The sequence below is a fragment of the Heterocephalus glaber genome, unplaced genomic scaffold (genome assembly GCF_053883595.1).
Source record: "Heterocephalus glaber isolate CG9 unplaced genomic scaffold, H.glaber_assembly_v1.0 deba00001479, whole genome shotgun sequence".
NCBI classification, from domain to species: Eukaryota; Metazoa; Chordata; class Mammalia; order Rodentia; family Bathyergidae; genus Heterocephalus; species Heterocephalus glaber.
The window spans coordinates 7,959,195-7,973,172 of record NW_028258316.1 but is presented as its reverse complement, the minus strand read 5'-3'; the positions used below and the strand labels follow the sequence as shown (position 1 = coordinate 7,973,172).

General features: G+C 53.5%; 1 protein-coding gene across 8 annotated transcripts in view; it reads left to right on the top strand.

Moving 5' to 3' along the window:
• The window catches only part of Lrsam1 (leucine rich repeat and sterile alpha motif containing 1), a 46,938-nt gene that overhangs the window by 17,366 nt on the left and 15,594 nt on the right, over positions 1-13,978 (top strand). For all 8 annotated transcript variants that reach the window (XM_087183183.1, XM_087183177.1, XM_087183178.1 and 5 more), the window contains 10 exons: positions 619-696; positions 2,706-2,774; positions 4,981-5,065; positions 5,578-5,699; positions 8,230-8,320; positions 10,616-10,746; positions 12,356-12,385; positions 12,478-12,600; positions 12,823-12,962; positions 13,727-13,771. In XM_087183183.1, coding sequence (XP_087039309.1) covers positions 619-696; positions 2,706-2,774; positions 4,981-5,065; positions 5,578-5,699; positions 8,230-8,320; positions 10,616-10,746; positions 12,356-12,385; positions 12,478-12,600; positions 12,823-12,962; positions 13,727-13,771 — 914 coding nt within the window. The remainder of the gene's footprint in view (positions 1-618; positions 697-2,705; positions 2,775-4,980; positions 5,066-5,577; positions 5,700-8,229; positions 8,321-10,615; positions 10,747-12,355; positions 12,386-12,477; positions 12,601-12,822; positions 12,963-13,726; positions 13,772-13,978) is intronic.

Genomic DNA, 13,978 nt, shown 5'->3' with positions numbered 1-13,978 from the left:
CCTCATCCCAGAAGTATTAAAGCAGCAATCAGTACCTAACAGGATAGCAATGGACCACATAGGTTGGTCACTGGATCATATCCTAGCCCTGGGCTAAGGACACTTTGTCCATTAGCTTGTTTAATCATCTTCACAGCACTCAGAGGCAGATATTTCATTATTCTCTATTTTTCAAGATGACACTGAGGCTGAGGAAGGTTAAGATCAGGACACCTGGCCAAGTGTAGTTGTACACACCTGTAATCCCAACACTCAGGAGGCGAGGCAGGAGGACCACTGCAAGTTGGAGGCCAGTCTGGGCTACAGAGTGAGTTCAAGGCCAGCCTGAACTATATAGCGAGATCCTATCTTTAAAATAAAAAAAGGCTGATCTTTTCTTAGGATGAAAGGTAAAATTAGACCTCTAGGATCCCTTTAATCTTTGAAATTCCAGATCTTAAGGTCATCTGATTCTACATTCAGAAGTTTCATGACTTTCCCCAGCGGCCCCCGGTTGCATGTCTGGCCAGTAGAGATGAGAGATGATGCCCCGGGCACTGCAAGGCTGCTGCCTCGTCTCTGGCCTTCCCTGCCTGCCCTCTTCCGCAGTCTAACTTTGCCTCCATCTTTGCCGCCCAGGTGTTGATTGTGCATACAAACCAGCTCACCTCCCTGCTGCCCAAATCCTGCAGCCTCCTGAGCCTGGCAACCATCAAGGTACTGGGCTCCCTCCAGGTGGCGAGGACTCTGTGTGGTCTCTCAGGTGGCAGCCGGGCCCCCCTCCCTTCGGATCTCCTTGGCCTGTGCCAGGTGGGCTGGAATGGAAGCATCAGGCTGGGATTTGATCAGCATGGCGTACTGAGTGCCTCTGCGTGCTGCGCATGTGCCCACTTGGTGGTTTCCACGACGGGTGGAAAGAAAATCCTAAACTCATGGCTGCTAAGGCAGCCCACAGCAGGGAAAGAGTGGTCCTAAGCAAGGGCAGGAGGGTCCCTGACCAAATGTGCGACCTGGGAGGACTCTGACTTGAGCTGGGCCCCTCAGGACAGGCTGGGCACAGTCACATTGTGTGCAAGATGTCACTCCAGGGTTGTTCTGCACCAGTGGGGCCTGTGAGTGGGGACATGAGTAAAGACTCATGGCCTAGTTAGGCTCTCCATGGGGAGCTCTGGCTGCAGGGCTTGCTCTTTATGGTTTTGGTTCAATGGGCTTTATTTGTTTGGCACTGGGAATGATACCCAGGGCCTCACCCATGGTAAGCATGCACTTTAGCCCTGAGCAACATCCCCAGCCCATGCAGTATTTTCACATTGAAAGAAAAGAGAACATTTAAAATCCATTTTTTAAGCCAGCCATGGTGGCACAGGGCTGTAATCCCAGAACTCAGGAAGCTGAGGCAGGAGGATACATAGCAAGACCCTGTCTTTAAAAAAAATTACATATATATATTAAATTTTATGTATATGTTCTGTGTTTGTGTGTATATGTATATATTTAGCATGTATATATATGTGTGTCTGTATATATGTGTTTGTGTGTGTGTGTATATATATAAATATATATATACACATATATATGTATATATATGTGTATATATATATATATATCCCATGCCTTTTGTGCTCATTTTTGTTGTTTAAAAAATATTAAGGGCCGGGGATTTTAGCTCAGTGGCACCACACCTGCCTCGAAAGCACAAGGTCCTGAGTTCCATCCCCAGTACCAAAAAATAAATAAATAAATACTAGAAAATGGCTAGACCTATAATCCCACCCTCAAGGAGGCTGAGGCAGGAGGGTCACAAGTTCAAGCCCAGCTTGGACAACTTAGGAAGATCCTGTCCAAAAATGAAAAGTGAAAAAGAGCTGGGGATGCAGCTCAGTACAGAGGTACTGGGTTCAATCCCAGTACTGAAAAAAAAAATTTTTTTTTGTTTTGCTTTTTGAGACAGGGTCTCACTATGTAGCTCAGGATGGCCCTGAACTCACTGTGTAGCCCAGGCTGGCCTGAAACTCACAGTGATCCTCCTGCCTCAGCCTCCCAAGTGCTGAGATTACAGGGGTGAGCCACCATGCCCAGCCTGAAAAACATTTTTTAAAAATATAGTTAAGCAAAGAAGGGAGAAGGGAGGCAGGGGGTGTTATTCAGTTATAGAGCACTTGCCTGACCTGAGCAGGGCCCTGGGTTTGTGTCCCAGAGGAGCAAAAAGGAAAGAGAAAAGAAGGGGGCGTATATTTCATACTCTGGAGAATCACTGTCAATATTTTATCAAATATTTTGTGGGTTTTTTCCAATGCAAATATATACTGAAGCTATAGGATGTTTTTCTTTTTTCTTTTTTCTTTTGCTTTTTTCTTTTGAGACAGGATCTCACTATGTAGTTCAGGCTGACCTTGAACTCACTCTGTAGCTCAGGCTGGCCTCCAACTCACAGAGATCTTCCTGCCTCAGCCTCTTGAGTACTGGGATTACAGCTGTGCACCACCACACTTGGCTTATTTTTCTTTTTAGCATACGGACAGTTTTGTAACATTTTTGTTTAACAGTGAAAAATAAATATTTGATAAATAAAAGAAAGAAATGGTGTAATAGTCTGGAAAAGAAAATGAGGTGGGAATGCCAAGCATTTAGAGGGAGAGGAAGGGGTGGGCACGAGGCTGGCATGAAGCGGCCCCTGTCACCCCCTGCTGCTCAGTGGGTGGTTGACAAGTGTCTTCCTTCTGCAGGTCCTGGATCTGCACGACAATCAGCTGACAGCCCTCCCTGACAGCTTGGGGCAGCTGACCGCCCTGCAGGTGAGGCAACAGGACAGGAGCGCCCTCTCCCGGCAGGTGTCTGTTTGTGCTCTGCCCTCCCACTGCAGTGGGGGTGGCACCCCCACATTGTTGACTTGTGCTTTTTGGGGACTTCAGCAGCAGCCTCGGAAGCTTCACAGTAAAAGGCACCCCGTGACTCTGCATCTTAAAAATGCTGGGGGGCTGGGGATTTAGCTCAGTGGTGCCCTGCCTGCCTCATAAGCGCAAGGTCCTGAGTTGGCTCTCCGGTACCAAAAGAAAAGATGGGCCCCCGAACTGGCTGGCAGCAGCTCTGCATTGGCAAAGTGCCCACTTTGTGCCAGCCTTGAGCTAAGCCTGGCCTGGCACAACCTGCAGGTACCTTCCAGTCATCCTGTGAAGCTGGTGTTAGTATTGCCCCTGTTCTACAGGAAAGGAGTCTTCTGTAGCCCTTAGATCGAAAAGCTTCTTCCCTCACTAGGACCCAGAAAAGCCGGGCATGGTGGCGCACACTTGTAATCTCAGCTCTGGGGAGGCTGAGGCAGGAGGATCACTGCAAGTTCAAGGCCAGCCTGGGATACATAGGAAGTTCAAGGCTAGCCTGAACTACATAGCAAGACCCTGTCTCAAAAAAAAAAAACCAAAAAAAGCCACTAGGACCCAGAAGGGCCCCATACATTGGCATGTGGCTGGAGCATCAGCTTTGCAGGTACCAGGCCCTGGGTTCTGTCCTAGCTCCAGAAAGGAAAAGAAAAAAAAAAAAAAAGACCTCATGTGATGGATCTGTGGTCATCTCCTAAAACCCTCTGTCCTCTGTCCCTGCCCCAGCCAGGCCTCTCCTGGCAGCCCTCCCTTCTGCTGGGGTGGCTTTCTGGGGCTGTGTGGGACGCATCCTTCACCTCTGAGCCCAGCTGTCCCTCCAGATCCTCTCTGTCTTCCCTCAGTGGATCCCCCTATCTGTCTCTGTCTCCACCTTGCTTATTTCCTAAGAGTGCTAATTGCGGTCTATAGTTATTAATTGGGGAGGGGGTGAAACAGGGTCTCGATTTATAATCAAAGCAGGCCTTGAACTCACTATGTAGCCCAGGGTGGCCTTGAACTTGCAGCAGTTCTGCCTCACTCCTGACTGCTGGGATTACAGGTGGGCACCACACCCAGAGATGCTATCACATTTTAAGGAAAACCAAGGTCAGAGAGATGGCTGTCCCTTGGCCAAGGTCACATAGAAAGCAGAACAGTAGTGACTGTCCCCACTTTAAGCCAGATACACACTTTGGTTTAGGGTCTCGGGGGATGCTGTAAACGTATGTGTATGTTCCTAGCATTGCTACCTTTGCTGTTTTGTGACTTGTGGATATCTGACAATAAATGGTAGCAATCTTTAGTTCATCAAATATTTACCTGGCATGGCCGAGGATTTAGCTCAGTGGTTTCACCGCCTGCTGCACAAGCTCAAGGACCCGAGTTTGATCTCCAGTACTAAAAAAAAAAAAAAAAAAAAAAAATTTGCCTGGCATTATGTTTAATGGCCACTTAGCTTCCCTTTATATCAACTCAGGACTCAGGACCTTGCACTTGTGAGGCAGGCACGGTGCCAATGAGAATATATCAATATTTTTTTTTTTGGTACTGGGGATCGAACTCAGAACCTCTCGCTTTCGAGGCAGGGGTGTTGCCACTGAGCTAAATCCCGGACCTATATCAGTTTTAATGGCTGCTCAGTGTGGCTTCCTGCTGGCCTCACTCCCTCTGTAGTGCCACATCCCAGTGGGACTGTGACCTTGGGGCTCCTCTGAGCCTGAGTCAGAGCCTGACTGCGCTGCCCGCCTGGCCCCTGGCTCCACTGGCCCCTTCTTCCTCCTCGTCTCCCAAATGGGCTCATAACAAGCTATACCTTCCTCCATTGGGCCTGGTGGCACACCCCTGTAATCCCAGCCCTCTGGGAGGCTGAGGCGGGAGGTTCACAAGTTTGGGCCCAGCCTGGGCCACTTAGTGAAGTAGTGAGACCCTGTCTCATAGTAAAACACAACAAGAGCTGGGAATGTACCCCATTTCAAAGGCCCTGGTTTCAAACCCCAATCTGTCCCTTCCTCACAGGGCTGATGAGGGGAAGAAAGGCCACTGTGTGCAGTGCCCAGGTGGCACCTGGCCCAGGGCAGTGGGGAGGGAGCAATGGAGTCACTGCTGTCTGTGTGTGGCTCTCATGTCACTTCCTGCTCTTTCCTAGGTGTTGAATGTGGAAAGAAATCTACTGACACATCTCCCCAACTCCACTGGGAACCTGGCCCAGCTCCAGACCCTCAACGTGAAAGGTAGGTGGCCGGGAAGCCCTGTCCTTGAGACCCTGGCGAGCTCTGGGCTGTCCCAGCCCCATCCACAGGGTGCCTGCCTGGGCGCCATCAGGCATGAGGGTGACCCTGGAACTAGGACCGTCTGTCTCCATGGTAACCAGGGTTCCTGGGACCCCTTGGCGGGGAGGTATTGCCAGTCACAGCCCGGCCAAGACTCGGTCACGGTCACTTGTGTTTGTGATCACAGGGATGGGAAGAGTGCACTGACGGGGCGAGAGCCGTGGTGGAGCCCACCCAGCCAGCGTCCTGAGTGACGGCACACTCAATGAGTGGCCAGCAGGGTGCGAAGCAGGTGGAGGGCAGCAGGGTTGACCCCAGCTTCCAGATGAGGAAGCTGGGGCCCAGGAGGCCTAGTCAGTTGTCCAAAGTCATCCAGCAGCTGCTGCTTGTCTCTAGCCCCCTGAGTCCTGAAGATATTGGACAGGAAGCAGGGCCAGGTTTGGGGCGCTGAGCTCTGTCATTGGTCTCTCCAGACAACAGGCTGAAGGAGCTGCCCGACACCCTGGGGGAGCTCCGAAGCCTGCGCACCCTCGACATCAGCGAGAATGGGGTTCAGAGGCTGCCGCAGATGCTGGCTCACGTCCGGACGCTGGAGGTCAGTGGCGCCGCTCTCGCCTGGGCCTTCTCTGCACCCCCCATGCCTCAAGGGGTGCCCAGTCCCAGGGGCCCCGAGGCGTGGTGCTTAGGATCCCGCAGAGACCAGGGTCTGACTTCATGCAGCAGCATCACTCTGGCTGCCGGACATCTACAGTGGAGAAGAGCAGACGCTGAGTGTGGAGGGGTTGAGCTTGATGCAAGCTGTGGCGCAGCCTGGCCTGGTGTCACACTCGCCCGCCCATAATCCCAGGACTCAGGAGGCTGAGGCAGCGGAATGCTGAGTTCAAGGTCACATAGCGAGACCTTGTCTCAGAACACACCCACACAAAAGAAAAAAGAGAAAGAACAGGACACCAGTCCTATGGGATTAGGGCCTAGCCTGTCTCCAAACACAGTCCCGTCCTGAGATACAGGGTTAGGACCTTAGCATATAGATTTAGGGAAGGGGACATCCCATATCAGACACTGGCACAGGGCAGCCCCCTCGAGGACAGTGGGCTGTCCCAGTCATGGCAGGATGGCTTCACAGTTACCTGGCACTCTGCAAGGCCAGGCATGTGAGCCGTGTTAGCTCTCAGTCTTCCTCCAAGTCCTGTGAGGCAATACTGTCATGCCACCTTGCGAATGGAGAAACTGAGGCACAGGCATTTTATGGAGCCCACACTATGGCCACAAGTTAGCGAGAGATGGGCTGTGGACGAGTCCGTCTGGACCCAGCACCCATGCCATTTGCCTCTGCACCTTGGCGTCTGGTGGTGACAGCAGTGTGGCCCAGGGTTCTGGAGCCCCAGTTCTGTCAGTGGTTTCCTCTCAACCAGACTGCCGGGGACGTGTCCATCCTCAGTGGCTGGTGCCGCCCAGCCGGGTGCCAGTCTCTCGGAGCACACATGACCAGGGAGGCCACAGCAGGCCACGTGGGTTCATCCCCTGTGCTGTCCACAAGAAGTCCTGGGGTGATGGGGATGTTCAGTGGCTGTGCTGTCCAAGTTGGTGGCCACAATGGCGGCTCTTCTAGTGCTTGAAATGTGGCCCGTGTGACCAAGGAACTAAGTGATTTTATTGAGTTTTAGTTAATCTGTAGTTAAACAACCACATCTACTGAGCTGCTGCCAGGTTAGAAAGCATGGCTCAGAGCACACGGTCCTAATCCTTTTTTGATTTTTGAGACAAGGTCTTGGGTTCAGGCTTGTCCTGAACCCACTGTGTACCCAAGGCTGGCCTCAAACTCACAGTGATCCTCCTGCCTCAGCCTCCCAAGTGCTGGGATTACCAGCATGTGCCACCACAGCACCCGGCCACACTTTCCTAATCCTGAAACAACCCTCAGATGTTTAGGTGCTGTGCTCTGGTGCTGGGGTGTGGCTCAGTGGTAGACCCCATGCCTGGCATGTTCAATCGCAGCACTGCGAAAAGGCCAGGTGGCTATTCATTTCATACCCATGAACTCACAGCGATCCTCCTGCCTCAGCTTCCTGAGTGCTGGGATCACAGGTGTGCACCCCCAAACCCAGCAGCAGCTTGTTTTAGTGAAGCCATGCTATGTGCATGGTGGACAGGTCTGGCTGAGGAAAGCTGTTTACATCATGGCAGCCAGGAAGCAGAGGGAGAATGGAGGAGCTGGAGAGGGAGAGTCACCCTTCCAGGTCGCCCCTCAGTGACCACCACTACCCACCCCCCAACAGCGCACTCAGCTAGGGATTCATCGGGATTTATCCACTGCATCCTCATGGTCCAATCACCTAAAAGCCCACCTCTGAAACCAGGCATGGTGCTGGATCCCTGTAATACTGGCATTTCGGAGGCTGAGGCAGGAGGAGCGCTGTGAGTTCAAGGCCAGCCCAAACTACATAGCCAGACCCTGTCTCAAAAAAACAAAAAACCCCTCCTCTGAACACGTGAGGCCCTGAGAGACAGCTCAGGTCTAAGCCATGACACTGTGACACTGTGTGTGTGTGTGTGTGACACTGACCTGTCCAAGGATACACAGCAGGACTGTGCCAGGCTGGGATTTGGATGTCATTAGAGCAACAGTGTCCGTCGTTGCTTCTATGGAAATGGTCTGTCCTTCATATTGGTGTAGAGACCACTGGCCACCCATGGCCACCCGGCACTTGAGAGGTCGCTACTGCAACCAAACGTGATGTCATTGTAACTTGTTAATGCCTGGCTGGCCGCTACCACTCGGCCATGCAGTCTGCCTGGGTTCACCTGCCTTCAATTCGGCTTCCTGGGCTGGGGTTTCTGCCCTTAGGCCCAGCTCCCCAGCAGCTGCACGTTCACCTCCAAATGTCTTCTATCTGATAGCAGAGCAGGAATCATGCTCCCGCCGCGCTCCTATAACTTTGTTTCTCCCACTTACGATTTGCCCAAATGTCCTGGCCGGGTGCTTGCCGCCTGTCAGCTGCCTGTTCCGGAGCTGGGGCCAGGCAGCAGGAGGCAGCGCCCACGTGAATCCGGTCAGGCCACTTCTGCTCATGTCACCGTGTGGTGACCCCCACCATAACGGGGCCTCTGTCTGGTGTCTGCAGACGCTGAGCCTCGACACCTCGGCCATGCTCTTCCCGCCGCAGGAGGTGTGTGCCGCCGGCACTGCGGCCATTCAGCAGTTCCTCTGCAGAGGTAAAGGCGGAGGCCACCCTGCCTGCTTGGGGAGTCACACAGGGAAAGAGTCACAGACGGGGCTCAGGAGGGTGGGAAGAACGAATGGGCACAGGAGGCCATTGGGGTCATCCAGGGGACAGGCGATGGTCACTCGAGTGGGAGGAAGGGCAGGGCTAGGAGCTAAAACCCAGAGCAGCTCCCGTCAGGTGAGATGTTGGCCATTAGGGATCCTGTGCCCCGTGGAGCTCTCGGCACATAGCTGAGACTCATGTCTGTCCTCTGCTTTACGGCGAAGGCGCCGCTGCAGAGAGGAGCGGAAGTGGGCAGTTGCTTTAATGCGTAAACGATCATGAGCAGTTAGGTCTCCTTGTGGGAAATGTCGATCCTCTGGCCCAGGGTGTAGCTCAGGGCAGAGCGCTTGCCTAGCATGTGGGAGGCCCTGGGTCCCACCACCAAATCATAAATAAATTTTAAAAACGAACCCTAACCTCTTCCTTAAACGAGAGACAGGTAGCCTTCACCATAAGATTGATAAATTAGATTTAATTAATATCAGAACTTCCCATCTGCTGAAGATGCCATTTAGGGACAGAAAGGATATCTGCAGGACACACATACACTGACAAGAGACTGCACAGGAATTTTACATGAGAGGATGTACGGGTGGCCACTAGGGTCTGAAAAAAGTGCTGCGCATCATTTTAATCAACAAAGACTAAAACCACAAAGCCAGGCCTGGTGGCCCACGCCTGTAATCTCAGCACTCAGGAGGCTGAGGCAGGAGGATCACTGGGAGTTTCAGGCCAGCCTGGGCTATATACTGAGTTCTAAACCAGCCTAACTACATACGAAGATCCTGACCCCCCTCCAAAAAAACCTCCAGAGAGATACTTCTACATATCCATTAAAATGACCAAAACTGAACTATCAGTACCAAGAATTAACAAAGAAAAGGAAGCAGCAGGAACTTTAAAAGCCCAGCTTTTTTTTTTCTGGTACTGGGGATCTAACTCAGGACCTCGTGCTTGTGAGGCATGTGTGGTGCTACTGAGCTAAATCCCCGGCCCCAAAAACCCAGCTTTTGACAGCCCATGCAGCCCATGCCTGCAGTGCCAACCCTTACCAGGAGCCTCACTTGAGCCCAGGAGTTCGGGACCACTGTGGGCAACATAGAAAGACTCCATCTCAGAAGATAATACGTGTTGATACTCTGCTTGAGGTGAACATTCAAATGCGCTGTGAGTCCTCCAGCCCACACCTAGCTGCATGCTCAGCCAGAGGGTATGTGGCTGTAGCCCCTCTTTTCCCATTCCCTGAGGGATATCTTTGAGGACAACCTGGCTAGCTTGGGACACTGAGGCAGGAGGACTGCCACACATTCGAGGCCTGGGCTACAAAGTGAGACCCTGTCTCAAAAAACCACACACACACACACACACACAACAGAGTCAGCCAGTCTGGGGCTTCAGTGTAGCTCAGTGGTAAGCACTTGTCTATGATGTCCAAGGCCCTGGGTTCTGTCTCAGCATTGCCCACACACAGAAATAATAAAATAAAGTCAGTTAACCTGATAAACAGCAAAGCCTATTACTATTTTAATGTCATTTACCTGGGCCTTTTAGTGTTTTCTCGTTTTAATATTTTTTATAAACTGCCTGTTTATAAAGGGGTTTCCAAGAGGTGGGGAAGGTGACATCCACCAAAATTTGAAAGTTGTTTTCCTGAACACCACCACCCAAGTTAAAATGACAACCACCTGGAAGAAGATAGTTGCAGGGCCAGGGATTTAGCTCAGTGGTTCCACTACCTGCCTCGCAAGCGCACGGTCCTGAGTTCGAACCCCAGTACCAAAAAAAAAAAGAAGACAGTTGCAATACATATTGCAGACCCAAGGTTATTTACTACAATATATAAAGAGTGTCCACAAATCAATAATAACACACAGTGCAATAGAAAACAAATATGGCATAACCCTTTCGCAATACCCAGGAGTAAATGTCCAGGGCCCAAAGGACAGCAGCTCGGCCCAGGCCTCGCACACACAGGAAGTTGTTAGGACAGCGAGATCCCAGACCTAAGCCTCTCAGCTAATCTCTGGCCTTTGCTGCCCTCTCACCCTCAGTCAGATGAACGGGGCCGAGCCTGAGCGCTCGCTGTGCCCAGGCTGGGGAGGGGATAGTGACTCACCGAGGGCCTGGTGTAGGGAGGACCAGAGCAGCAGCCGAGCCGGGAAGGGACAGGGAGCAAGGGTGGCAGGTGGGGAGCTCTGGGTCCCTCCCAGTCACCGTGTGTCCCATGTCCCGTGTCCTGCAGAGTCTGGGCTGGAATATTACCCCCCTTCGCAGTACCTGCTGCCAGTTCTGGAGCAAGATGGAGCTGACAGTGCCCGGGACGGGCCTGATGGACCTGCAGACAGGTTCTCGAGGGAGGAGGCCCAGTGGCAGGTAAGGCGAGCCTGCCTGCTGGGACACACGTCTGTCCATCTGTCTGTGCATGTGCTGGGGCTGCTGTCAGGAGGAGGCATCAGGGCTGTGGCCCCCAGATCCCTCCACCATTAGAACCCAATCCTGTGAGAGGGCAGGCTGGCTTGGCTTCCCGGGCCTCCCCTGGCGGCCCCTGGCCCACCGCAACACTGTCAGAGCCACTGTGTCAGGCGCTCCCCTCGCCAGCCTTCCCTGGGGCCCGGCCGAAACCTTGCATCCTGAGACCCACCAGCTGCTCAGGCCTTCCGTGACTGCTCCTCACAGTGCCCTGCTCGTCTTCTAGCGGATTACCGTGTGGCTCACTCCGACAAAGATCTGCGGGCGCCTGCATGGCTGCTTGGCCGGCTCACCACGCAGGGGCCTCTGATTGCCAGGGACAGGAGAGGGGGGCACAGGGTCACGGGGCATGCCAGCCACCTGCGGGCTCAGCGTTTTATCTTTCAGTGAGTCCTTTTGTTTATTTTGTTTTGTTTTTGACCCGGGGTCTCGCTATGTCGCTCAGGCTGGCTTCCAACCTTTGGTGGTCCTCCTGCCTCAGCCTCCCGGGTGCTGGGACTACAGGAGTGTGCCCCCATGCCCACCCAGCTTTTTCAGCGATTCTTTGATCAATATCAGGTTCCCTGATGCCACTTTTGCCTGTTTCTGCTGCAGAAAATGTTTCTGCGATTTTGTGTTCCTTCTGATATTTAAGAGGAGTCTGGAGAGAGGAGAGATGCCTAAGGAGGAAAATCCTGCCAATTTATGAGAAATTATCTGCCATACCCATTCCATGCACCAGGATGTGCTCATACAGTCACCTGTTATGGACATTTGAGATATTTCCAGTTTGTTTGCTTGGTTTTGTTTTGTTTTTGGTACCAGGAATCGAACTCAGGGCCTCGAACTTGCCAGGCAGGCGCTGTGTCACTGAGCTACATCCCCGGCCCCTTATTTTGGTTTGAGGCAGGGTCTCGCTATGTACTTCAGGCTGGCCTTGAGCTCACTGTGTAGCCCAGGCTGGCCTCAAACTCACAGTGATCCTCCAGCCTCAGCCTCCTGAGTGCTGGGATGACAGGCATGCGCCACCACGCTGGCGTATTTCCAGTTGGACACACACCTTTGTGCATTTGCCATTGACATCAAGGGCAATTAAATATCCTACCTCTTGGTTGTCATTGTCATTACTTTCTTCCTCCTCCTGCACCTCCTCCCCCTTTTCTTCCTTTTCTTCTCACTGCAAATGCATTTTTAAATTTTGAGATAGGGTCTTGCTAAGTCACTAAGTTGCCCAGGCTGGATTCAGACTTGTGACCTTCCTGCCTCAGCCTCCCAGAGTGCTGGGATTACACTTGCCCCACCATGCTCAGCTTCTTGGTTTTCTTTTCAGGGCCCCAGGCCTGCCCAGTGCCAGCTTCCAGAACAGTCTTGGCACGCTCCTCCCCAGCACCGAGCCCTGGGGTCCCCTGGGCCTTTGACCCAGGCTCGGTTCGGATGCAGCAGTCGGGGTGGGCCGGGGCACGAGGGACCCTGACACAGTGACCTTGAGAACCATGCTGTCCGGTTCCCTGGCTAACGTCTCTTCTCCCCCCAGAACAGCTTCTCTGACTTCGAGAAGAGGAAGGTAAGAAACTGACTCCTCCCCCAACCCCTTTCCCTGGGTCCCGGCGCCCACTGGGGCCTTGGGTCACCAGGGTCTCTGGGCCCATCCCGCAGGAGCAGAAGATGCTGGAGAAACTGGAGTTTGAGCGGCGCCTGGAGCTGGGGCAGCGAGAGCATGCTCAGCTGCTGCGGCAGAGCCACAGCCAGAAGGACGAGGTCCTGCAGACGCTGCGGGAGGTGTGCGCCACCCCGAGGCCTCTGACACTGACCAGGGGGCAGCAGGGGCAGCAGGGGCAGCGGGGGGGGGGCCTGAGCAGGCCACCCGCCAGCCTCGGGCGCAGATCAGCGCTGTGAGGCCTGGCGGGGAGGGATGCGGTGGGTCCCACAGGGGACCCGTGATCCCAGTCCCTTGGCCCCAGCATCCGGGTCCCGCCGGCTCTGACCCGCGTCCCGCCGCAGGAGCGGTCTCGACTAGAGCAGGGGCTGAGCGCGCACCAGCGCTACCTGGACACCGAGCGGCAGCGGCTGCAGGAGCAGCTGAAGGAGACAGAGCAGAGCGTCGCCAGCCGGATCCAGAAGCTGCTGCAGGAGAACCGAAGGTCAGTAACCAGCCAGGCCTGGCCCGTGGGAGGCTACCTCCTCCGGTCTCCTCTCCTGCACTGCTGCACCACTTGAGAGCTCTGACCCTGTTCACCGAAGTCAGCCCTTCACCCTAGAGTGAGATTTAGCTTACCACATTCTGCCCTAGGTCGGAGCTGCTAAGGAGTCCTGACGGGGCTGGGAGGAGGGGCCAGGCAGTGAGCTGTAGAAGCCCGAGGACTCCAAGGGAGGGCTCTCTTAGGGCTCTTACTGGAAGATTCCAGAAACAGGTCCACACCCTGTCCCTCCAGCTTCCTTCTTTCTGTTCCTGGGTTACCTGGCCCTCTGTCACCTGTCAGTTAGAGTGCCTGACTGAGTCAGGGACAGGGAGGGTGTGTTGGGTGGTGCTTTTGTTTTTGAGACAGGGTTCATGCTATGTTGAGTCTGGCCTTGAACTCATGGCAATCCTCCTGCCTCAGCCTCCCGAGTGCTGGGATGACAGGCGTGCACCGCCATGCCTGACTATGAGTGCTACAGTGCCAAGCACTTTGTGTATATTTTCTGGGTCGCCCTTTACAGGTGGCCCATGCCATTTGTTTGCTTGTTTATTTTTATTCCCATTTCACAGGTGAGAAAACCTGGGACGTGGAGTGGCTGAATGGCCAGAGAGCGTGGAGCTCTGGGGCCGTCTGGATGTCCCCACCTGGCCACAGCCAGCGCAGTGAGGCTGGCAGGTCTGCTGCTCACACGTGACCCCAGGGTCCTTTTCTGGTTTTCTCCACAGGCAGAAACAAAGTTCTGAGATTCTGAAGTCATTGGAAAATGAACGGTAAGAGTCCTTTGGGGGGGTGCAGCCCCAGGGAGCATGACTGCAGTTCTTCCTAGGATCAGACAGGAAGTGTCCAGAAAGCCCCGAGAGAACATGGAGTCAGAAAGAACCGCTGCTTCCGGGCTGCAAAGCATGCATGCTCCAGAGGAAAAGCCAGTCATGAGCAAGGCTGGATGGACAGTGTGTATTCTTCCTTATATGAAAAGT